The 24,737-nt window shown below is 54.0% G+C and overlaps 6 protein-coding genes across 6 annotated transcripts; 3 read left to right on the top strand and 3 right to left on the bottom strand.

The window, feature by feature from the left end:
- Positions 1-9: 9 nt before the first annotated feature.
- CGCS363_v005992 (putative mannose 6-phosphate receptor-like protein) lies at positions 10-1,163 on the bottom strand (the record flags this gene model as incomplete). The annotated part of the gene is made up of 3 exons (XM_036637841.1): positions 10-159; positions 213-741; positions 802-1,163. The coding sequence occupies 3 exons, from the start codon at positions 1,161-1,163 to the stop codon at positions 10-12; spliced, it is 1,041 nt and encodes a 346-aa protein (XP_036495800.1).
- Positions 1,164-2,387: 1,224 nt separating this feature from the next.
- Positions 2,388-3,979, top strand: ERG24 (Delta(14)-sterol reductase; the record flags this gene model as incomplete). The annotated part of the gene is made up of 3 exons (XM_036637842.1): positions 2,388-2,464; positions 2,519-2,823; positions 2,874-3,979. 3 exons carry the CDS (start codon positions 2,388-2,390, stop codon positions 3,977-3,979), a joined length of 1,488 nt encoding a protein of 495 aa, XP_036495799.1.
- Positions 3,980-7,618: 3,639 nt separating this feature from the next.
- bglA (putative beta-glucosidase A) lies at positions 7,619-10,346 on the top strand (the record flags this gene model as incomplete). The annotated part of the gene is made up of 3 exons (XM_036637843.1): positions 7,619-7,821; positions 7,871-8,517; positions 8,575-10,346. 3 exons carry the CDS (start codon positions 7,619-7,621, stop codon positions 10,344-10,346), a joined length of 2,622 nt encoding a protein of 873 aa, XP_036495798.1.
- A 1,948-nt stretch (positions 10,347-12,294) lies between these two features.
- On the top strand, positions 12,295-15,076 carry fsa6-3 (Fusarisetin A cluster transcription factor fsa6; the record flags this gene model as incomplete). The annotated part of the gene is made up of 7 exons (XM_036637844.1): positions 12,295-12,394; positions 12,522-12,833; positions 12,945-13,218; positions 13,265-13,552; positions 13,629-14,777; positions 14,829-14,920; positions 14,979-15,076. 7 exons carry the CDS (start codon positions 12,295-12,297, stop codon positions 15,074-15,076), a joined length of 2,313 nt encoding a protein of 770 aa, XP_036495797.1.
- A 5,787-nt stretch (positions 15,077-20,863) lies between these two features.
- CGCS363_v005996 (uncharacterized protein) lies at positions 20,864-21,123 on the bottom strand (the record flags this gene model as incomplete). The annotated part of the gene is made up of 2 exons (XM_036637845.1): positions 20,864-20,980; positions 21,031-21,123. 2 exons carry the CDS (start codon positions 21,121-21,123, stop codon positions 20,864-20,866), a joined length of 210 nt encoding a protein of 69 aa, XP_036495796.1.
- Positions 21,124-22,536: 1,413 nt separating this feature from the next.
- CGCS363_v005997 (uncharacterized protein) lies at positions 22,537-23,271 on the bottom strand (the record flags this gene model as incomplete). The annotated part of the gene is made up of 3 exons (XM_036637846.1): positions 22,537-22,913; positions 22,966-23,098; positions 23,167-23,271. The coding sequence occupies 3 exons, from the start codon at positions 23,269-23,271 to the stop codon at positions 22,537-22,539; spliced, it is 615 nt and encodes a 204-aa protein (XP_036495795.1).
- Positions 23,272-24,737: the final 1,466 nt, after the last annotated feature.

The following is a 24,737-nucleotide window of genomic DNA, read 5'->3' on the forward strand; positions in this document are numbered from 1 at the left end:
CGCACGAACCTAGTCGTCCCACTCCTCGTCCAGCTGATCTATCAGACGGTTCTCGTCCTCGCGGTTACGTCCTCTGCTGGGAGATCCGGACAGATGACGGTAGCCACGCCTTCCTGGCAGAAGTTGAGCACATGAAGAGGTCGCAATGACAAACATGTCCTGTTTATGGTGTTAGTTCCCCTCAACCACTAGTAGCGCGAAGGTCTACATACACTGACAAACCCCCAGATGCCGGCCCAGAGGCTGTAGTTGGGCAGTTGCCGCCAGCCCCGGGCATGAGCGACAGTACGCTGGTAGAACACACCACCACCAAAGTATACAAGCACGGCGATCACGAAGATGATGGCGAAGACACTGCCGGGCCCGACGCTGCCAGGCTGGTGGGGTTCGGCTCTGGCGCAAGCGTGCTGGGAACGGGCCTCGAAGAAGTAGGCGCAGTCGTCGGGATCTGAGCCGACGAAGGAAATGTGGGCTGCTCCACCAATCTGTTCCGTGTCGCAGTGGAAGGAGATGGTTGCCGACTTGCGACGGGTTGGCGTATCGTCCTTTTCTGCCGAGGCCTTCTTCTTGCCGACTGCAGACGGTGCGATGAGGGTTCTGTCCTCGTCGTCGGTGTATCTGTTGTAGGAAGCGCCGTCATGGGCCGTTGCTCGCTTGGACTTGCTCTCGCCGCAGGGAGAGCCGTTCTTGTATTGGAGGACCAGAATGCGCCCGCGGGTTTGTATGTCCATGTTGGATTGACTACGTCGCGCATTTGTTAGTTTGAACAGAATTGATCATGAGAGAGCAGAGGCAACGAACCCTATGGAGAAAGTTTCGGTCTTGTATGTGTAGTACGCGCTGACGTTCTTGGACTCGCCCTTGCCCAACCCCACTACGTCTTCGACAGGGTCGATGACGGGAGCGCAAATATTGAGGGTGAAGTTCTTGCCATAGTCCCAGCCCCTAGCATGGTAGTCGGTCGTGACAGCACCCTTGGATGACTTGCCCTCCTCAACCTTGACGGCGATGTCTGGACGCAGGTCGTAGAACGGCCCGCCGGTCCCGCTCTTGGACGCTGCCGTGCATGCCGGTACGCTGCTAGATGTGCTCGAGGTCGAAGTGTCGGCGGCGCTCGGGGTCGCGGCTGCTGCGAGGAGCAGCAGGAAGTTGGAGGAATGCATCAAAATGGATGGTTCTGAGTCGTTCTAATATCGATGAAAGGGGTCCAGGCCAGGGAGCGCGACTGGAATGATCGTGTTTGCGGGAGTAAGCGCTTCGGAGCGCGGAGAAGCGTGGGTCGGCTCGGGGCCTATGACATCAATTGCGGATGCTGCAAATCTCTGGAGAAGTGGAAATGAAGCGAACGATGCTGCAGTGCCGTGCGACGGTGATGGACAAAGACGTAAATGCGGTCGAGAGGCACTTTGGAGGACAGTTTGGAGGATTTGGATGCTGGGCAAGTGGGAAGCCACTTGGTCATTCGTCAGCCTTTCACAGGGAGATGCCGACGGGGGACGGGAGTGACGGGAGGGGGTGCATTGATTGGTGGATGGGCGCTCCTTGCAGCGTCCGCCCCTCTGCACCAGGCTGCATTCAGGTCCCACGGGGGCCACCGTACAGGCTTCCCTAAGGGACCCGACAGCTTCCAATGGCTGCCTGCAGCCTGCCCTGCGGGACACTCTTTCCGCGACCAGTATGGACAGGGTCACGTGTCATGCAGGTCCTATGTGCTCAATCTGGGGGAGATTACCTAAGGACTCATCCTATTGCTTTCATAAGCAGTGCCGCACCTCCAGGAAAGGGCACTTGGCAAACGCCGATGTCCGATTCCCCTTTCGAAGAGCAGCGGTACGTACCTCTCCATCGCGTATCTGCTGTAAGACGGGAAGATCTGGACCTCATCCTGCGAGCCATTGCCGAATCACATTAAACATATCTTATTCTTCATGCATACACAGACTCTGAGAGCTTGAATCTTAAATTCTCTTATTCCATCTCAACCGGGCTTCCAGACTTCATACCGTCCGATGCTCTTGCATGTCTTCCCGTGGCCGTGCTCTCGGTGGAACCATTCCTCCGGGGGCACCTTCCACCGTTTCAATCACCACGCGCGTGGGATCCAATCAAGCAAAGCTCGGATCGCAGTATTAGCGTCATCGAATCTCCTCCGCCCATGAGGTCACTCGGAATCCCATAGCTCCGGCGCAAAACACCTCTCGATTGTATTCGCAGCCTCCACATCGTCGTGGATCTTGGGGCTGATATTTTGCTATCGGCTCGTCTTCGTATTCCTGCCGCGCGGGTGCAAACACTACAAATAACAGCACGCTGCAGCTGTGTATAGCTCTTTCCACCCCACAATAACGCAACGCGACTTCCTCCTAGCATCAACAGCACCGCGCAACATGGCCAAGGAAACGCAAGTCGCGGTAAAGCAGCAGCAGCCACCGCCGCAGGCGCATGGCTATCATTTTGGTGGACCGTGAGTTATCTCAAGCAACCTCAATCCCATTCCGTCCACTGACTTTATTCATAGTATCGGAACCTTTGGCATCTCCATCATCCTTCCCGTTCTCGTCTACGTCTTTGCTTTCGCTTGCAACGATGTCTCCGGCTGCCCCGCGCCCTCCCTGCTCGACCCGAAGAACTTGACTCTTTCCCAGCTGAAGCGCGAGGTCGGATGGCCCGCTGAAGGAATCTGGGGTCTTGGAGACAACAAGGTCAACGCCGCCGTTCTGGGATACTACTTCTTCAATGCGCTCCTCTACCGCTTCCTGCCTGGCACTGAGGTCGAGGGTGTCCAGCTTGCCTCGGGCGGCAAGCTCAAGTACCGCTTCAACTGTACGCAGCCCGACCTATTCCCCTACTGCTCGTGTGACTGACAAACGCAGCCTTTTCCTCTGGAATGTTCATCTTGACTCTTTGCGCCGCTGGCACCATCGCTCAGGGCGCCGAGTTCCCTGTTTGGACCTTCATCACGGAGAACTACATCCAGGTCGTTACTGCCAACATGCTGGTCGCATTCGGTGCCGCTACATTCGTCTACGTCCGAAGCTTTAGCGTCAAGCCTGGCAACGTCGAGAGCCGCGAGCTGGCCGAGGGTGGACATTCTGGCAACCTGATCTACGACTGGTTCATCGGGCGAGAACTCAACCCTCGCGTCACGATCCCCATCATCGGAGAAATCGATATCAAGGAGTTCATGGAGGTCCGACCTGGCCTGCTCGGCTGGTCCCTGATCAACTTCGCCTGGATGGCCAAGCAGTACCGCACCTATGGTTTCGTCTCAAACAGCATCATCTTTGTTTCCGCTGTCCAGACCGTCTATGTCATCGACTGCTGGTACAACGAACCCGCGATTTTGACCACGATCGACATCATTACTGATGGCTTCGGCTTCATGCTTTCATTTGGCGACGTCGCGTGGCTCCCGTTCATGTATTCCCTCCAAGCCAAGTATCTCGCTGTGTATCCCGTCTCGGTCAGCCCGCTCGGTATGGCCGGAATCGCAAGCATTATCGGTGTCGCCTTTTTCATCTTCCGCGCCTCCAACAGCCAGAAGAACGCGTTCCGCAACAACCCAGATGACCCTAGCGTTTCCCACCTCAAGTATATCGAGACCAAGGCAGGCACTCGCCTCCTTATCACCGGCTGGTGGGGTGTTGCCCGCCACATCAACTACCTCGGCGACTGGTTGCAGGCATGGCCTTACGGCTTGCCCACCGGTATGGCTGGATACACGATCGTCTCGGCTGGCAGCGGCTTCGTGCAGTCCGGTGTCGAGGGAGCGTTCAAGATGGCCGATGGTCGCGAGGTCATCCAGGGTGCAGCGCGAGGATGGGGAATCCCCTTCACGTACTTTTACATCCTATACTTTGCGATTCTCTTGATTCACCGCGACCGCCGCGATGACGAGAAGTGCGCGCGCAAGTACGGCGAGGACTGGGAGAAGTACAAGAAGATTGTCAGGTGGAGAATCTTGCCTGGCATTTACTAAGGGTCCATAGAACCTTTGGACATGCCATCGGAAAGCCGGGCCGGGCTATGGAAACGGATAGGAACCTCTTCGGGCCGTTTCTTTGAGTCGTGCAGCATTACGAAGGTTGGCGTCTAGCAAATTGGCGTTGGGCAACGGTTGCGCATGTGGCGTTGGTAGCCTCAGGCGGGGAAATGGACCTTATCGTAGCAGATTCATGCTAGATGGAGGCGCAATACAGCTTTTATGATCGGTTATGATACGGATGAACCAGAGATACTCCAGCTTGGACTACTAAGCTCCCTTTCCGGCAAGACTGCCTAATCTCCTGCGTCTGTGAACTTCTTAAACTTGGAATACTCTTTCGATCAAGGACCATCGTAGGAGAAATAACGATAGAGGCAGCCAGGACGACAACGATGACAACGACAGTTAGGCAGGGTCTGAGATCACAGAAAAGGTAGTCTCTCTAGCCAACGTAGTCTACTAAGCTTCTTTTCCTGCGGCTTATTTCTCACCGAACCCAGCCACGCACGTCTTGGCCTGATTGGTGACGGGTTTGGGCGCTGGTGAGACAATTTGAACCAACCTTGTTTTCGGTTGACGTCCGTCTTGGGACGGAACAGAGAGGGCACTCAAGACATCAATTGGAACGTTACCTGTTCTACGCTCTGCCTGCCGCAAGCATTGCATCAAACCAACCAGATTTTGCAGCGACACTACGCGAGCTGCTCATGGTGGCTCTGCTGCAGCTCCGTTTTCTTCCCTCGGATTCCCCATCTCATCGATGAAGCTTCTCCAACAATTTAGTAAACGGGCCGAAAGACTCGGGGGTCCCGCTCCTTGGCAACGGGCGTAATTCGCGAATGGGCGAGGGAAAATGCGAATGTGGGTTGCCCGGAGCTCTTGTGGACAATGGGCCAATTTTTTGACGATGGAGCATGGAGAGGAGGCCGGGGGAGGGAGATGAGGGGTAAGACAGGGGTCCGTTGGGAGGGACCGGGGTAGAAATGCGGGGGAGATGGGGGAGAGGAGAAGAGACGATGGAGAAGGAAAGAAAGTGGTTGCGCGAAAGGTGCGGCCAAGAGGCGCAGGCGGGGGACATGTGCTGGCGATGGAGTCGGCATGGCGTCATGTACGAGCTAGCGTCTTTCGACCGTCTCGTGATCTCTGGTTGGGAGAAGAAAGAAGAAAAGCTGCAGCCATTATTCAGACAGATGCAGCAAGGTTTGTGTCAGTCGAAGCCAGAGTTGAGATGGAAGGAGAAAGGAGAGTTAAGCATGAGTTGGGTGCCGCCGGTAAGATGAGACGGATATTAAAAGGTTGACTCGACGAATGCTCGCATAGTATAAAATTCAGGGACGGGGGCTTTTTGAGTTTATATGAGGGTTTATGGTGTCTTTGGCGGACATGACACATCCCGGCAGAGGGTTGCATTATTCATATACGAAAACCAAAATGTTTACAAAACATTTCGGGGGGCTGGATACGAAGAAGAGTTTTTGCCAAGCGGAACAAGTGCCGACGGTGGGGAGGGGCGAAGGCGTTTTATTCCGATCTGCAGACGGTCGGAATGTCGACATTGGCAGTACCGGGCGTGATGTCTGCTCCGTTTCTTGTTTGCAGTGGGAAAAGAACCTTGAGGATGCGATCCATCAACAAGAATTGGCCCCAAGGTCAGTCGATGGTTCTCCGGGTTAACCACGGATGTAACGCTGCTGCAGGCGATGAAGTGGTGCTCGAGTGCGGTACGAATAAACACTGGGCAGAAGCAGAGAGAACAAGAGCACTAACAAGACGGGCGCCTCTCGGAGCCAACGGCGGGACGGCGTAACGCCACTGTCGATAGAAGCGTGCCAGGGATGACGGTACTGCCGAGATACATGCAGCCACGCCGAACTCTCCGCGTATAGCCATGTTTCCCCTCGGTAATCGCGACCGGAAGTTAGGTCCATCCAAGTGAGCGAGTGCTACTGCTGGGCTCTTGCCCAAAGTGCCAATTTCCCCGTCATTTCTTCTGGTGTTGGGTGTTTCCTGCTTGGTGGCCCCACTTCCCCACCGGTTCCGATTTGGCGTTCCTGTGTCCGGCATCTAGGGGAGGGAAGGCGCCGTGGGGAGGAGAGGGTACTTCCCCGTGGGCGCCCGTCCCTTCTCTTTCCATCGACCCTGTCTTGGCCACCTCCATTTCTTGCGAAGGAACACCACCACCACCAGCATAATCGCCCACCAACATGACCAGCTTACCTGCCTGCCGCCCAGCCCGTCGTCGCCTCATCATCACCCACACACACCAAGGCCAAAAGCACTGGTTCCAACGGCCACCACGTCCAGCAGCAGCCGCAGCTCTGCACGGATACCGACCAAGAGGAGAGACATTGGCCCAATGGTTGATCTCTCGACCGCCCCAGCTCTGGGCCCGTCCAACTACACCACATACATCTTAGGCTCTCCCTGCCCGTCATCGCACTCCTGACTGATCGGCCCTTTTTTCGTCATGACATGCTACACGTCCAAGTACCTCGCAGCCTGCTGGCCTGGCTGCCCTGTCACGCTTCGCATGTCCTTATTCTCGGGACGGCCTCTACCCCGGACTTGGGCTTTTTGTCTTTGCTCCAAGCTCTCACTACCCTCACCAGAGAACAGCTTCAACCGCAATTGATCCAGTCTAGCTTGCAGACAGCCCTCCATCTCCAACTCATCTGACCCGTTGCCAGTCCATCTGGCTGCTCCCCCGCAGCTCGCCCCTCACTTACATCGACACCGCTTCCAAGACCGACGACATCCGCGAGTCGGTCTACCACCGCGCTGTCATTGTCCTCCCCGGAAGCGGTGGGATACTTTTGGTCCCAGAACCAGTCTCCCAGCCTGCAAGGCAGTGGGGTAGCATCCGTCCAACGTGCTACTCTACTGCATATGCCGTCCACCTCCACATTCACAGCCCACAGAACTGGTCCCCATCCATGTTGACTGAACAAGGAAACCTTGTTGCATCATCAGACCGGGCCCAGATCAACAGAGCTTGCCAACCCAGATCCTGACCGACCTACCCTAGCCAAGCTACCCTCACCACATTGTGCTTGCTGGATAGGGACAAGACTGGCAGCGAACTTTCATCCGGAGCTACCCCGGACGCGAATCCCAGCTTGCTGTCAACCAACATTAAAGTAGCCGCGCCCGCGCGCTCTCTCACTCATCCAATTTTCTGGTCAAGGCACCCTGCTCCCTTCCCACGACCGACCTACAGCTCGAGTCGACCCTTCCACAAGGTAGCAGACGTTCTTCAGCTGAAGCGGCAACCGACAGCTGCTGGAAACCACGATGAGAACACAAACTTTGGCTGTTGCCGTGTTGGCGGCAGCTGACCTCGTTGCTGCTGCCGTGGCACCTGAAGGAAAGTTGCACAAGGTACGTTGCTGCCGCGTGAAAGCTGCGTGTTCCATTCCTCTGTGATTTGGGAAACCATTGCGCAATGACAATGTCTATTCTGCTTCTTCACCCAAGACATTGGCTGGCAAGCTTCGTCTGCGGGGTGCCCAACCAGCTGGTGTTGCGGTTCTCCCATTGCTTCATTTAGAGTTGCTCTGCGTCCGCCTCTTGTATTCTCTCTTGTATTGCGTTCATCCCCATTGTTAAAACTGCTTCTTGTGTGTTTATGGCAAGATGTTTCTTCACTATCTTCTTGCGTTGTCTGGACTCGATCTAACACAATTGAACAAGCGCGATCTCGCATACTCGCCGCCCGTCTATCCTTCACCATGGTTGGACCCCAACGCTGATGGCTGGGCTGATGCCTACGCCAAAGCCAAGGACTTCGTCTCCCAATTGACCCTTCTCGAGAAGGTCAACTTGACGACTGGAGTTGGGTAAGTTGCTCGTCACCTCGTACCAAGCACCCGACTTACACGGGAACAGATGGCAAGGAGACCTGTGCGTCGGAAACGTTGGCTCAGTACCTCGACTCGGCCTTCGCGGCCTCTGCATGCAGGACGGCCCTGTCGGCATCCGTTTCAGCGACTACAACTCCGTCTTCCCCTCTGGCCAAACCGTCGCCGCCACCTGGGACCGAAGCCTCGTCTACCGCAGAGCCGAGGCTATTGGCGCCGAACAGAGAGCAAAGGGTGTCGATGTCGTGCTCGCCCCCGTCGCTGGACCCATTGGCCGCGCCCCTACCGGAGGCCGCAACTGGGAAGGCTTCTCCGTCGACCCGTACCTGACTGGTGTCTTCATGGCCGAGAGTGTCAAGGGAATTCAGGATGCTGGTGCCATCGCCTGCGCCAAGCATTTCGTCGGCAACGAGCAAGAACACTTCAGACAGGCCCCCGAGGCTATTGGCTACGGATACAACATCACCGAGTCGCTTTCTTCCAACATTGACGACAAGACCATGCATGAGCTTTACATGTGGCCCTTCGCCGATGCCATCCGCGCTGGTGTTGGTTCCATCATGTGCTCTTACAACCAGGTCAACAACTCCTACGGCTGTCAAAACTCCAAGCTTCTCAACGGTCTTCTCAAGGGAGAGTTGGGCTTTTCTGGATTCATCATGTCGGATTGGCAAGGTATTTTGGAACCTCCTGGGGTAATGTCGTGAAGCAAAATTGCTGACCATCGTATAGCGCAACATGCTGGTGCCGCTACGGCAGTTGCTGGTTTGGACATGAGCATGCCCGGCGACACCCTCTTCAACACCGGTCAAACCTTCTGGGGAACCAACTTGACCATCGCCGTGCTCAATGGCACCGTCCCCGAATACCGTCTCGACGACATGGCTCTCCGCATCATGGCCGCCTTCTTCAAGGTTGGCATGAAAGTTGATGAGGTGCCCGACATCAACTTCTCTTCCTGGACTCTCGACACTGTCGGCCCCCTGCAGTACTACGCCAAGGAGAACGTTCAGACAATCAACCAGCACATTGACGTACGAAAGGGCAAGGAGCACGCCAACTTAATTCGCGAGATCGGCGCCAAGGCCACGGTGTTGCTCAAGAATTCCGGATCTCTGCCCTTGAAGAAGCCCAAGTTCCTGGCCGTCATTGGAGAGGACGCTGGCCCCAATCCCAAGGGACCCAATGGCTGCAGTGATCGCGGATGCAACGACGGTACCCTCGGTGCCTCCTGGGGATCTGGCAGTTCCAACTACCCGTACCTTATTACTCCGGACCAGGCCCTGCAGAGACGCGCTCTCGATGACGGTACCCGCTACGAGAGCATTCTCAGCAACTACGAAACCGCTGCCACCACTGCCCTGATCACTCAACCCGGCGCCACTGCCATCGTCTTTGTCAACGCCAACTCTGGCGAGGGCTACATCAACGTTGGCGGCAACGAGGGTGATCGCCAGAACCTGACCCTGTGGAACTCTGGCGACGAGCTCATCAAGAACGTCTCGTCCATCAACAACAACACCATCGTTGTCATTCACTCCAGCGGTCCCGTCCTCGTCACTGATTGGTACGAGAACCCCAACATTACTGCTATTCTCTGGGCTGGACTTCCTGGACAGGAATCTGGCAACTCGATCACGGACGTCCTCTACGGCGATGTTAACCCCGCCGGCAAGTCTCCCTTCACCTGGGGTGCGACCCGCGAAAGCTACGGTGCCGACGTTTTGTACAAGCCCAACAACGGCGAGGGAGCTCCTCAGGATGATTTTACCGAGGGCGTCTTCATTGACTACCGCTTTTTCGATCGGGCTACATCTGGCAGCAATGGAACTTATGGTAACTCCAGCAACTCTGCGCCAATCTACCCCTTCGGCTTCGGTCTATCTTACACCAAGTTCGAGTTCTCCAACCTGGCTGTGGCCAAGAAGGATGCAGGAGAGTACAGGCCGACGACTGGTGAGACGGCGGCTGCGCCTACTTTTGGTAACCACAGCACCGACCTGAACGACTATGTCTTCCCCAAGGACCAGGCTCGCTACATCTACAAGTTCATCTACCCGTGGCTGAACGTGTCAAACGCCCAAGAGGCCTCTCAGGACCCTCACTTTGGCAAGACGGCGGAGGAGTTCCTGCCGCCTAATGCCTTGGACAGCAACCCGCAGGCCAAGCACCCTGCCTCGGGCAGCCCCGGTGGTAACCCGCAGTTGTGGGATATTCTCTACACTGTCACTGCGACCGTGACCAACAAGGGCGACATTGCTGGTGACGAGGTTGCTCAGCTGTACGTGTCGCTTGGCGGCCCTGACGACCCGGTCAAGGTGCTGCGCGGTTTTGAGCGCATCCCCCTTGCCCCCGGCGCATCGGCCACGTTTTCAGCCGAGATTACAAGACGCGACCTGAGCAACTGGGACGTTGCCAGCCAGAACTGGGTGATCAGCCAGTACCCGAAGAAGGTGTGGGTGGGCAGCTCGTCGAGAGACCTGCCCCTAAGTGCGTCGCTTTAGATAATACAGCAATGCGCCTGGTTGGATAGCACGGCGCTCTAGTTAGTAGTATTAATCAAGAATTCTTAGTCTTCACCGCTGCCCCAGGCTCTGCCGTCGCCTATATCGTACGAGATGTTATCCTCGGTTGTCTGGACGTGTTTCCTCTGGGCCGAGAGGTCGCAAATTCGTTTATCCGTGCGTTCACAGTAGTATGATAAGAAAAATGTTTCGCGATCGCTGTCGGCAATCATTAATCTTTATTAAATCGGAACGGGTAAGGAGACTCAGATCAGGGATGCAATGCGACTGACTCGAGCAACATGACGCAACAGGGCCACAGTTCGGCCCAATTCCGCATTTCCAAAAGATTTGTTTCCTGCACGCGATGAGATGACGTTGATGACTCCTTTACCAACATGTTCGTCTATTTTCTGCGTTTTTCGTCGGTCTCGACCGAATGCTCAGCTAGAGATGGAGGAAAGCTGAATTAAGACAGTTTGACGAGGCATTTCGAGAACCAACTGGCCCACCTGGAAAGTGGTTACCTTAGCTCACACCGGGAGACCGAGATCCCACCGGTCGTGGTGATGGGCGTGTTGGGCTGGGACGTGGCTCATGTCAGTGAAGGTATTGCCGGCCCCACTCTGACGCCACTTGCCCGTAAGAGCTGGTCAGTGCTTCCTGTCGAGTCCAATCAGAGTCTGTCGCATATGTGTACGTAAGCAAGCCGCAGCGAGGGTGGTAGAGACAGTTGGACAGAAAACAGAGACGGCAGGAAGAAAAAAACAGTCTGGAAGCCCACCCAACATCGGTCAAAAGTGGGGTAACAGCTGCGGGTCCAGGCTGACCTTGCCTGATTGGGTGCTAGCGCGGTGATCCGAGGCCGCTCTGGTCTTTTGGTGATCTTTGCCACGCTTCTGTTGTGTTTGGACTGGCAGGATGACTGGCCAGTCGGTGCCCAGAAGTCTTGATGAGTAAGGCCTTTGGAGTGGTTTTCTGTCTGCTCATGGACAAGAAAAGAAAAGAAAAATCAAGGGTCCCGGGCTGCCGAAGAACAATTGGCAGCAGCAGCGAACAAGCCACACACCCAAAAGTACGAATAGACGAGACCGAACGCCCCCGCATCTCCCATGTCTCCAACTCCTTCCTTGCCTTCCTTACCTAACCTCCGTCTTCAATCCTCAGGTCTCGTCTCTCCTTCATTCCACCATTGCTCCATTACCATAGCCGGCGCCTGGCCCGAAGCCTCCAGCCTCTTCTTCCTCCTCTGAATCTCTTCAATTCGTGGTCGTCTTGCTTGCACAGCGCCTCCTCGCCATCTGGCCGTCGACTTCGCCATCCCCTCGGACATTCGGCATTCGCAGCTCCAACCAACAGCACAGCCAACCACCAACCTTACCCGTGGCCGTGGTCCAGTTATCCGTACCCCCTCTCGAAAGGAGCCGCATGCGCCGCTGAGGGGGCCGCAACAAGCTTCCGCATAACCAGAGTCTCACTCCTCACAACGGCCTTCACCACACCAGAGCTTTAACCCTCCGCCGCGTCGTTACTCAAAGCCCGACCGCGACCAACCGGTCATAACGGGATCCCGAACAACCACCAGACCACGCCGCCAGCGCCGAACCTCGTCCGCATCCAGATCCCGTAAAACCCACCACCGCCCGGTCCTCGCGAGCAACCCAGCCAGTCGCGCCCCCCGTCCGTCTCATTGGCAACCCGCCTGCCACCACCCCCCGAACCCGTGAAGCTGTGGACGGGAAGGGGGTTCCACCTTTTGAGCAGCCTGCAGCCTCGCGGGCCCTGGTCCCAATCTGATTGATGAGCGATTGCCACTGCCGGGTGCCACTGTCACTTCTACAACACCGTCGCCGTCCGTCCGTCCGTCCTCGCCGCCGCTGCCAGACCAAATCCCGAGACCCGCGATCCCCGGATCTGATGCAAGTTCGCCCGACTTACAGACTTCATCATGCCTGAGTCGAACACGACCCCGGACCAGGTCTCCATTGACGACCTGACCCCCGAGGAGGCCAACCGCATCATCCACTCTCATCGCAAGGTCCGCTATGGTGAGTGAGAACCATCATGAGTGCCTTCGTAACTCGCTGCCGCTTATCCCGTGCTTCACAACTACTCATATCCATTCACTTCACAATCATCGCAGTTCTCAAAGAACAGACACTGACCCCCTCACAGGCACAGCATGTTGGCCTTGCCGCCAGCGCAAGGTGAAATGCGACAACAAGCAACCATGCGAGAACTGCGTCAAGCGCGAGCATCCACAACTGTGCTCCTACAAACCTAACCGTACCGCCTCTCACGGAACCAAGCCCGCCGCCTCCGTCACCACCGAGACGGGCAGCAACGCGGGCGGAAACACCACCACCACCGTAGCCAACAATCGCAAAAGGCCTCACTCGCCCGAGGGCTCCGCTGCCGACGTCGCCGCCGGCGCTCCTCCAGCCAAGGTGGAGGCCGGAGCCGCGACCTGGCCTCGTACGGCCATTGGTAAGTCCTCTGCCTCAGCCTCAGCCTCAGCACCGTCTGCATTAAACCCTGGTGGCTTGGGACCTGCGCCGTCGTTCTCCTTCTTGGGCAGCGGTTCGTATACTAATCCAGCGCCCCGCGCGGGCGGAGCAGTCGCGGCAAGCGTGGACGAGACCGAAGCCCCCGAGGCCGTCACGCGCTACCTTGGCCAGAACAGCATCCCGTCTCTCCTGCGAGAGCAGTCGGCCGCCAACGAGCTGCAGGAGGGTGTCGACATCCGTCAGGACATGAGATCTATCTTGGGCCTTGACACGTCGGCGCCCTTCCCGCTCATGTCTTCAAAACACCTCGATAGTTTAACGCGAGAGATCTCGGCCGAGCTGCCATCGGATCGAGAAGTGATGAAGTATGTATCAAGTCTCTTATCGGAGACGCATACTAACGTTTCACAGGCTATTCCGCACATACAAGGAAACACCACAACAGTTTTGGGGCTTCGTTGTCGACATTGACGATCTCGAGTCCAAGCTCATGGTCTACCTCGAAGACAGGGCGCGTAACGCGAGCAACGCAACGAGAACGCCCAAGCCGGTATCGGCATCATGGCTGGCCATACTCTTTGCGCTCCTCGCCGTGGGTTCGCAGTACCACGACTCCCCTTATCACATCCGCACACGAGACTCGCAAAAATACATACAAATTTCGTTCCACTTCCTGAGGCTAGGGAATTTCCTGCTACGGTTAGTCACTCCCTCGGCTGATCAGCCCCCGTCGGAAAGATAGGGCCCTCCACTGACACGACCCAAAATTTTATAGACCCACATTCGACTCCATTCAAGCTCTGCTACTAACCAGTTTTGTGCTGCTCAATGACATGAAGGCAGAGGCGTCGTGGGCTCTGCTGGGCCTGACATGTCGTCTTGCACAGTCACTTGGTCTTCACCGACCAAATCCCTCAGATGGAAGAGATAGCGCTCGTAATGATGGACAGTCGAAGGAGATGATCCGCCGCAAGCTGTGGTGGACATGCGTATGGCACGATACCCTCACATCACTGTCCTTTGACCGCCCGCCGATGACAAACATCCCTTGTTGCCCTATCCCGACGGTCCAACATACGATGGCCGGCGAATACGGCTACCTCGATACGATGTACCACCTTTGCGAGATCATCTCTCGCCGCCTTAACCCCGACGTCGCCACCGCCGTATCCTACGAGCAAATGGTCGAAAACTGCGAAGCCGTCGAGAACCTGCGCAACATGGTCGCCCCGAACATTCGCATGAAGGAGCAGTGCAAGACGGCCATCGACCGCCTCCAGCACTACGCCTTCCGCCTGCACACCTCCTTCGTCATCTCCGTCTGCTGCAGACCGGCGCTGCGGCGGGACTGCACCAAGCTCACGCCCGAGCAGAAGCGCCACCTGTCCGACAAGTGCCAGCACAACCTCGCCGAGACGGTGCGCATGTTCCTCGCCATGCACCAGCTCTCCGTCATCCCCACCCGCAGCTGGGCCTTCACCTACCACGGCCTCTCGTCGGCGCTGCTCCTCGGCATCCTCGGCGAGACCAAGAACAGCCCCGAAGTGCGACAACTGCAGGGCGACCTCATCGCGGCGCTGTCTGCGACGGCCGCGAAGGAGGCCACCTCGCCGGCAGAGCACATCCCCAAGACGGACAAGGACATTGAGCTGTCCGGCCCGTTGTGGAGGGCCCTGACTGCGCTGCGGAACATTTACGAGCACGGCACGATCATGGGCACGTCGCAGAAGAAGGACTCGGACTCAAGCGGGACGGGGAGCGGAGCCAGGACGCCGCTGCCGCCGATGCTCATGGGCCCGATGGGGGCAAACGGCAACGGGAACGGCGGTGTCAACAAGGCTTTCGGCATGGATCCCCACCAAGACGCGGCGCTGGCCATGGCGGAGATGCAGAACGGCACTACCATGGCGGAGTACAACCCCAAGTATGTTGCTTCTTTCTGTCGCAGTAAGATTATTGCTAACCGGCTTAGTAGCATGACCTACCCTCCCGTCATGGAGGGCCTTCCCAATATGGACCCGTCGACGTACATGTCGCCGATGGATTTATACGAATCGATTTGGTGGGGTATGTTTTCTCAATTTCGCTCCCTCTCCTGAGGTTTCCTGAGCTAACAGCCTCGCAGAATCACCCGACCCTTGGAACTCGGGCGTCGACACCATGAACTTTGACTTTGTAGCCCAACCACCGCCGGGCCAACCTCAACAACAATTCTACTTCTGACAGACAGAAACAAGCAGCTTTTCACCTGAGCGATAACCCATCAAAGGCAATTTCGGCATGCCTGGTCTATTACTGAGTTGGAGATGGTCTGAAATCTAGGGGCGGGGGCGCTTTTTACGGTTGGCTTGTACTAGGAGGACGGTGCAAAAGGAGGGATTCTGGCGCTGCCGCTTCTGTTTCTCATCATTGGAACTCAAATTCTTGAGGGAGAGGTCGGGGCTGTTGTTGATATTAAACCATCTGAAGGTGTATTTTAATCGAGTGACGTGTCACGATTTGATGGAGGCGATTTTGACTTGATCGTGGGGGGACATAGTGCTTTTGGTGTACTGTGTAAGGTTCATAGGTGTCAATGTATTGGAACATTGGATCTTTACCGATTTTGGTTGATGATTTTCGTGATTGGACTGTTGATTGTCATGTGCTTTTGAGGATGGCTGAGGATAGGGACGTAGTTGAAGGGGCCAATTCCGGCATCAGAGAGTGTATGTGTGCGCGCGTGTGTGTATATGTTTGTTATTTTACGCCGGTGTGTCCCTGTTGCTCAGGGCAAAGGGCGTCCAACACTAGGCCTGTCGAACAAGAATAAACGCAAGAAAGTATGAGAAACCATGAAGCCAGATGACAAGTGAATGTGTACGCGAGCGGAGCCGGTCACACATCGCTCGGAAGGGGCAGATATTATCAATTCATCTTTTAACCTCTAACTGGAGTTGCCCTCTGTGAGCCCTCAGCCTGTGTCACGCTCCCATTGACAATTTCGGCCGCGACGTAATGGTTGTCTCAAATTATGCGTCCCTCGCTAACGTCAGGATGCAAACCAACCTTATCGTCGCCATTGAAGACAGCATCTACACCGACACTGACGCAATCGATTTCAAGCCCATCAATAACTGGGCCACATGGCCTTTGCGTAACTATCTGACTCTTGTTTTCTTTTCAAGGCTTCGTGTTTCTGGACAGCTGCTTGTAATTCTGGGAGTTCGTTATAAACCCAACTAGACTTGATGTATTCCGCCGATCTGCTGTTATAGTAGGGTTGGAACACATTATCCATGTCCGTTTTCGCCAGTGCCTGGGCCATTCTCAGAATGCTGTCCCGTCGTTGAGCGAGGTAGTGGCTATATGTCGTTATTTCTTCGTCGCCAGACATGTCGTGTACTGTACTGTCTGGTAGGGTGAGGCATCCGCCCTCATTAGGGTCTAATTTGATCATGCACACGAATACCATGACATGGCACCCCATAAGATTCTCATAAGGTTGCTCTGAGGCGCCAAGTGCCACCAATGTCTCCATGATCCTGGCCGTGCGGTGTAAAGTCCCTTCCCATGTGCCCTTGGTGAGAATTTGTCTGAGAAGCCTCCCAGGATCCAAGTTTGTATGAAGTGCCAAATGTCCATCTATCAGCTGGCTTTCAAGGAGATCAAGAAAGCCAGGATAAGCGATGCTGTGCGGGTACCTTGCGTCTCCGAACGGGATATGAAGAGCGAGGGAGCGATCGAAGTGGAGAAGAACGGTCATCTTCTGATGCCGCACGGACTCGCTACGATACGCGAATATTATATCGTATGTGAAACATTCATGGAAAGCCAAGCGCTCTTCCATAGATCTCACCAGACCGTTGTTCAGAAGCCATTCGAGATTGTACGCACTCACTCCATCATCGTCCCATACATCTTCCAAAAGATCATGTAAAAGCTCGCCATAATCAATAGCATTATTATCTTTCAGTGGTAAGATCGACGCAGCCGAGTTCAACGCTTCCAGCATACGCTGGATGCTACATGACCAAGATGATGTGGGATCCCTTTGCAAAGCTGCGTATATGTATTCCAGTGGGCGGTCGTGCCTCGTCAGTGAAGGTGCCGCCTTGAAAAGCTTTTCGACGAGACTCAGTCGACCTCGTCCAGCAGCGTCGCATACAGCCCTAGGAAGGCATCGATCTTCATGACGAAGGCAATTCTCGACGGCGAAGATGATGGTGTCGTCGGCTGCTTCCTCGCTCAGCAATACTCTCAAGAAGCGATAACCTTTGAATTTGTTGTTCACATCATTGAAAATGGCATCTTGACGAGTCTTGTCCTCCAACACAAAACGCAACATTGGTACATGACGGGCATAGTACAATGGGTTTCGAGCCGAGTTTGAAAAGGGCCAAGGGGGTAAGTCGTCAAGGGTAGCTCCTCTTGAAATCAGCAATCGGACGGCGTCGAGCTGGCCTGAAAGCATGCACAGTCCAATCATAGGAAAGTGTTTTCGCTGATATAGGAATTTCCTCCTACAGTAGATTCGGGTTGGATCTGGCTGACCCACACACGCTCGCTCGCTCGTATACGCATACAGACTGGGCTTCATCCCGAGATCCATGCATCTTCTCATGATGTCGAGACGGCCAGTTTCGCAGGCCCAGGCAAAGGCAACACTATCTCCTCGTGCAACAGCGTTGGCTACGAGGCGGACGCCAAGGATCGAGTTAAATCGATGCGAAGCCAACATCCAATTTAGATGATCTTTTGGAGCCAGGAAGGAAGAAGTAAAGTGCAGAAGCTCGTTGGGAAGGTCTGCGATCGCCGGACCACGCATGGTGATAATCTTGACTGCGTCCATACCGTGGAGGACTAGGGCTTTTGAGTGTTCGGATCGACCTGGTGGCGATTTCAAAGTGGGAGAAGACGTTCCTGGAGAGGCCTTGTGAATTGTATCGAAAGTAGGAGAAAAGGTGCAGTGTGTTGTAACGAAATTGGAGCTGGATCTTCTGTGAGTCCAGATGGATTCGTGCAAGTAAAAACAAAAGAGGAGGCCGACAGTTTGAGTTTCGGAGCGTCAAAAATTCGGATGCCGCAAGGGGAAAAAAGAGAGAAAAAAGGTCTAGAATCTGCAACCTTTCAAAAATCAAAATCGTACATCAAGGTTCACAGAAAATTCTTTTGGTTACGCAAGACCGTCTCTTAGGGCTCGACAAGGTATGGACCTCACAGGGTGACCAACACGCGGACTAGTTCAAAACTCTGTAAGATAGCGTTGATAATGAATGCAGCCTTTTGATTCTGCCCATATTGGAAAACGAGACTAATGAAAATCCATTCATAAAGCCTACGGGGATGACTACGCGGTCACGAGGATAAAGCGAAAGACGACAGACAGTATTAACAGCGGAAACGTTTGAACTAACAATAAGGGGCGTTCAGTATAATAGTGATAGTGGAAAGAAAGTATCAAGACAGCGCAGATCAATAATAGGGGCTCACTGCTAAGCTATCAGAAATTCAACTGCAACGCTTGACGCGGCTTCAGGTTCTTATAGTTGCCTGTATGTGTCAAGTATCAGCAGCAAGTAGGCGTCGGCATTCTCCTCCAGTCATGCTGAGCTTCTAAAAAGCAGCAAAAAGGATATCTCTCCCGCCCGGAATCGAACCAGGGGCGGGTGCGCGACAAGCACGCATGTTACCACTACACCACGAGAGATGATTGTCGTGTTGATTGTTGAAAACGATGGGATGGGAGAGGTGTATGAATCTTCGATGTGGTGACTCATTGGTTTGAGGGTGATGTGCCAGACAGGTTGATGACTGTCAAGGTTGCCTGATGCTTCGCCCCAACGTTGCTTATTGGGTGCCCTTGCTACTCCCAAAAGCCATCCCCAGACCGAGAAGGCTTTTGGATGGCTATGTGTTCCCAATAGAGAGCTATCTCAAAACGCCCTTCATCGGCTATGATTCCTCGGAAACAACCGATGATGGAATGCTTTCATCTCCATAAACGATTGCAGGCATGCTATACTCTATGGCATGGCATTCCAAATATGAGCTATAAACACCAGAGATCTCTAAAATATTGAAATGTTCACTTTGAACCGTCATATAGCTTCAATACGTACAACATTGTATCAATATGAGATTCTTTATCCTCTCTATCTTCATACCCCTGTGCGGCCTATCCGCTGCCCAAAGCGCTCGCGACAACAGGCTCAGAGGTGAGTTATCCTTACGCAGCCTTTCAGTACATCGATCCAAGGATGAAAACAGAATTGATAAAGGACAGCGATTGCCGCGTTTGCCCAAGGTTAGAGTGGAATGGCCGACTGCTCCAGCTACTTGGTAGTCACCGTCTTCGAACCCGCGTAAGCCTCTCCCACCAGCATGTCCAAGCTCTGAAGAACTTGACTGGGAATGATTCTGCGACCAAAGACACTTCAAACCACCGTGCTCGTCACCTCAACCTCACCGTGCAGGGCGGTGCACTTCTGTTCACCACGACCGCGATGCCGGACAATATCCCACAGCCCGTGAAAAGACAAGCGTCGCCACCGCAGAACATCCCAGTTTACTCGTCTGCATGCAGAGGATTGTGCCCACATTGTATTGGGACTCATAGCTCCCGAATAGGTGAGCAGAAAGACTGGGGATACATAGCGGTCGGTTTGGTGAAGAAGGCGTTCAGTATCACCGTTGCTGACGGGCAACGCTTTCGTCTCACGTCTTATCATTCAAAGCAACACCTAATCTCCTCACCCATGCTCCTGGAGCCTAGCATAGACCCTATATAAAGACACTTTTGACCGCCGCGGCACCTTTACACTGCACGCTACTCTCGAGGCGACTGCTCAACGACGAAATATTTACCAAGGACTTTTGCAACAGTGAGGAAATCTGGCCATACCTGGTTATTCAACCCCGCTATCATATGGGATTCGAATGTCTTGAATGGGAAGAGCGATAGCTATCATGATTTCGTCTAGGACATCGCCAATTCGCCAGCGTCCCATCTCCGCCATGTCCCATTCGGCCTGCGAGACCTTCTCGATTGGAACACCTCTCTGAGTTATGAAGAGATCTTACTGAAAGTGAAATTGCGGCCACCCATGAGAAAGATGGGAATGGCGCCAGAAAGACAGACTATGACGCTAAATTGCTCCGTATTTTGAACTGCAATCTCTCACGGGATGGCATGAGTAAGACTTCACAGGATTTAGAGGAAAGGAGGCAGCCTCGGGGTTGCCACAAGATTAGCGAGAACTCTGCTGGTTCCAGGAGCAAGACGATACGCAGCAGCTGCAGTTGTGAATAATTCATCATATTCTCTAATGACAGCCCCGCCACCCTCTGCCCTTGCGCGTATGTGTCTATCTATACAAGACTCAGATCCTGTCTCGGGCTAGGGCCCGATTGAGATCTCCGGCCTTGCCGAAGCATCTATTCCCGACCTCCGGTCCCACTGGCCGTTGGGGGCCGAATAGACTCCTGCCCTCTCATTAGCTCAATTCGCCGCATCCGGTCCGGGCGGTGAGCGGGGCAGTAGCGAGAACTCTGGGACATCTCACGGGACCTCGTGCCAGGGTTGTGTCGAGGCTATCACGAGTCATGAGGACTTTGTGCTACGTTTTGAAAACAATGAGCACTAAATCTATCCATTAGATCACTCACAGGACCTAAAACCCTCACAGAAGACAACAAAAGCGCAGGCTCAGTATCGGAAAGCCTTAAAGGAAGTCGCCAGAATTAGAGCTTTCAAAGTTTCTAGATTCGCTCAGCGCTGTGTCTATGTCACAGATTTGTATGCAGTGACTATTGTAAACCTAAGCAATATATGACTCCTGCCGCTACCAGCAATAATCTGTCAACATATTTTACATCAATCAATGCAAAGGTGCTGTCATGAACGCTCGACGCCCAGATTATCAACGCTCATTCTCGCATGAATGAGACCAACCACAGCGGGCGTAAAATCTTGCGGTGTTGTTTTCATTGAATCAAACGCAAGTTGCACTCCCTGCAAGATGCCCTGTCTTAGTAACAATATCCACCAGCCCCTGGGTCTTCAGTTGTAGCTTTGCAACAAGCAAGTCGGGTTCCGGGGCACTTGGCCCTGCCGTCATCGTAGAAACAGCTGCGAGAGGATGCACACTTGCAATCCGTCAGATAACATCGCGGTTAGGTGGATGACTTTTACTTACATCCCATGCCTCGCAGTTAGCGGGCGGGGCCTTGCAGTACTGTCCCAATACTGACAAGGGGGACAGGACGAGTATCAGAGTGACGAATTTCATTGTGTTCTGATAGGGGGAGTAAGACTGTTGGGGAGAGTTCGGAAAAAGTAGACTGAGGGGTGGCGTGGGTTTCTGTTGCATTCAACGGGCGGCGAGTGATGGACGGCGCGACACTGTCACCTTTTATACAGAAAGACACGTTAAACAAAGGCTTTGGTTGATTGCTTCGGATCGTATGATACTACTAATTTAAGAGATGGAGAAAATAAGGTTTTTACCATAAAGTAAAATAAAGTGCTTTCTGCGGAACAATACTGTCGATCAGTTGATTATTAACCACTTATTGAAACTCTCGCTCTATGCTACTGCGTACTGCGCAGAGTTGCCCAGCCTATTAGCCCCAACCGCCATGTTTGACGTTTGTTCTGCTTCCTGCTGATAGAGACCACCTGCAGGTTTAGTCGCGGAAAGTAAGGTACAATGCTGTGCCGTTCACCAGGAGCAACTATAGCTAATGCGTCATCAAGAGCACGCTACTCAACTCAACAGTTGCGTTCAGACAGCAGTCAAGTCGATCAACACTGCAAACAGTCACCCCCTTAACCTGCCAGACGTGAGACCCCATCACTATTGCTAACATGAGAGTGACAGTCCTCCGTAGAATCAAGGCGCACATAGACCGCGCCATCAAACAAAGCAGCAACAAGCATGTCCGCAAAATCAAGGCGGTATCTGCCAACTAATTCAACAGCCGCGACCTAAGCATCAAGACAGCTATAACGAAGTGCATTAAGGTCCTCTGCAAGTTTGCTAACGACTGAGAAAACCACATCGGCAACGACGCTGCAGTGCAGACCCCGACCTACAGATTGCTGGCGCAATGTTTTATAACCCGCTCAATAAACATAGATCGCCAGGCCAACAAAGCCGTCATCCCTACAGCACAAATCAAGTATCTAGGCTGCTGGCCGTCCAACCAGCAAAAAGACTGCATCATTAGTGGTCATGGAGGCGTCGAGGGCAAAGAGGCTAACAAACCGATTCACGAGAGACTCGTCCAGACAGTGTCGTTTGAGGCAGTGTTTCAATTGCAACGCATACAGTATCACAAGAACCTAGTGTAAGGCAAAGGGAACGTATTACTACTATACGTAAGAACGTGCGACCCGAGACTCCCCTTTGAAGAACGATATAACAACGTCGGGGAGATGCGCCGCATGCCACGACGAACACTAAGCATGCCACGGCAGGTAACCCACCGGGATACGCGAGAAGGCCAAGATCAAATCCGCATGCGAAGAACTTACAACGTGAGAAATTTCTAGCCTACCGTCATGGCAGCGATCCTTAGCATAAGTTCAAATGTTTGAGAAACGCTTTCTGTAAAAGCTCATAAAAATAGATCATGAGGTATTACGATATGGGTGGCTCGCTTTGCTAGTGAAGAAGACAAAGAAGCTCCGAACAAAATAACTACCACAAAAACGTCCCAAGCGCAACTCCTACAACAGCAGCACCCACCACAATCTTCCCTCGCGGCGCATCCCTCCCAGCAGCAGAGTCGGCCGTCGAAGTACTGCTTGCACTTCCCGTAGTCACAACCGAAGACGCACTCTCCGTCTTAGTCCCCGTCGCAGTTCCAGTCGTCGCCTCTGTCGCGATTCCCGTCGTCACCGCTCCCGTCCCCGTCGCCGCAGCCTCGGAACTTCCAACAGTGGCAGTAGCCGTCACCGTCTGCGTGGGATACGGCGAGACCTTCGTGCTCAACTTGATCCCGCAAACCGCCTCAGTATCGAAAGTGAATGGCATATTACGGGCGTCGCATTCTGAAGTCTGGCGCTGGATCGAGTCTATATCAAGTCAGAATATTGGAACATCAAGAAAGCCAAAGCTGAGACTGACCAGGCAGGACCGAAGCATCGCACTTCTCAGCCATACAGCAGAAGTACCTCTCACGGTATTTCTGCTGGGTGCACATGCACGCCGCGTCGTTGGTGCAGGAGCCGCCGGGGAAACTTCCAAAGAAACATCCGTTCTACAAACAAATGGTCGTTAGTTCCCGATCCAAGAATGGGCTCTCATGCGGGAGGAGGGGTGACGAACATCGCATTCCGCGTCGCGGTTCTGCTTCTCCTGGTCAAAAGGCGTTGCGGCGACGAGACTGCCGCCTACAAGGCCCAGCAAGATGACGACGCTAAACTGTGGCATAGCGAATGTGTATTTCAAACGAGTGACGATAGCAAGTAACTGTGCAATGAAGAAACTTATCCATCAAAACGAAACCTGTCCGGCCCCTGGCCTCCTTTTTAAGCCAAGATGTCGCGACAAAGGCAAACTTTTCTCGTGTTGCTGTGCCGCTCAATGTCACCCAGCTTGGCCGGATTCAGAACTTTTGGTTCGTGTTCAAGGGGCGGCGGTGAGGCCAAATCTTACCGCGTCCCTGGTGCGCGTGATTTTGGCAGTATTCTAAAATTTGATCTCCTGCAGCGAATCGAGAATAAGCTTACTAGCTTAATGTCAACAACCCCTGGTCTTTAGGGCGGAAGGCGTGGCCAGAATTCGAGTCACATCGCTTCGGCGCGACCAGCCGTCCTTCATTCCGCTATTCGTGTTGTGGTTGGTGTCGCTACAAACGATGAAGGAAATGCGAGCTCTTTTTAAGATACTCTGGTAACAAGTCGCTTGGTATCACGTCAAATTTGCCCGGTTTGACCTCCTAGTTCTTGAGCTATCCGTCGTGGTGCAGAATGGATTGGTTTAGGCATGCAAGCGAGTCGATTGCAGTGAGATCGTCGAAAATGAAATTGATGTTGACTGCCGTATGACTCGAGAACAGTTGCAAATGTTGTAGGCGACTAGATGCTAGCCCTCGTAGAACCCAGTAAGACTCACATGGTGAGATTAGTTTTGGTAGTCACAGAGTCGATAGACAGTGTCGGTATGTGGGAATGTGTTTGAAGCCACATTAGATGTTGCACTCAGAATAAAACCTAGTTCGCTATATTAATTTTGAGGCAAGGTAATGGTTGGGAGCAGGCCGGCTTCGCATGGACATTGTCAGTCATGTCGTTTATGGTTCACAACGGCCTCTTTGCTATGGCGGCAAGCTCCGTGATTACTATTTCTGAGCTGCCGTGGCCTGAGCCACATCCTCAAGGAAGCCCCGTCTCTCGAGTGTTTCCCGTCTTGAAACAAGTCGCCTGGTGAGGCGTTGGTGAAATTACCAGCGCCTGGGTAGCTCCCGTGCTTGCCGTTAGCCGGCGCAAACTCTCGGAAGACGGGACCCACCTCGAATCGGCCGCGATCACGGCACACATTGCCGTTAGTTCGCAGAAGACTTACGCGGCAGGCGGTCCCCGCGGAACAGCGGCTTGTCGCAAAAAGCCAATTCAGTTGCTCCGCCCCGTGGCTTGGCAGCCATTGGCGGCAGAACTCATTCTCCCGATGAGGGGACACGCGGCCGGGGTGAGCCCGTCAAGCATGAGCCCGAGTCCCTTTGCTGTCTGCAACAGGGTCGTGTAGCAGGGCAATCCAAAACTTTCGACACCAACGGCGACGATTGCGAGCCAGGGGATGGCGGTAGTTGTCAATGACGTAGGCTCTGAAGTTGCATGGAATTCCCTTCGATGCAGGAGGGACATGCCAGGACACCCTTTGCAGCAGCCGCCTGGATC

The sequence above is a fragment of the Colletotrichum siamense genome, assembly GCF_013390195.1.
Source record: "Colletotrichum siamense strain Cg363 chromosome Unknown KSG_Cg363_contig04, whole genome shotgun sequence".
Taxonomy (NCBI): domain Eukaryota; kingdom Fungi; phylum Ascomycota; class Sordariomycetes; order Glomerellales; family Glomerellaceae; genus Colletotrichum; species Colletotrichum siamense.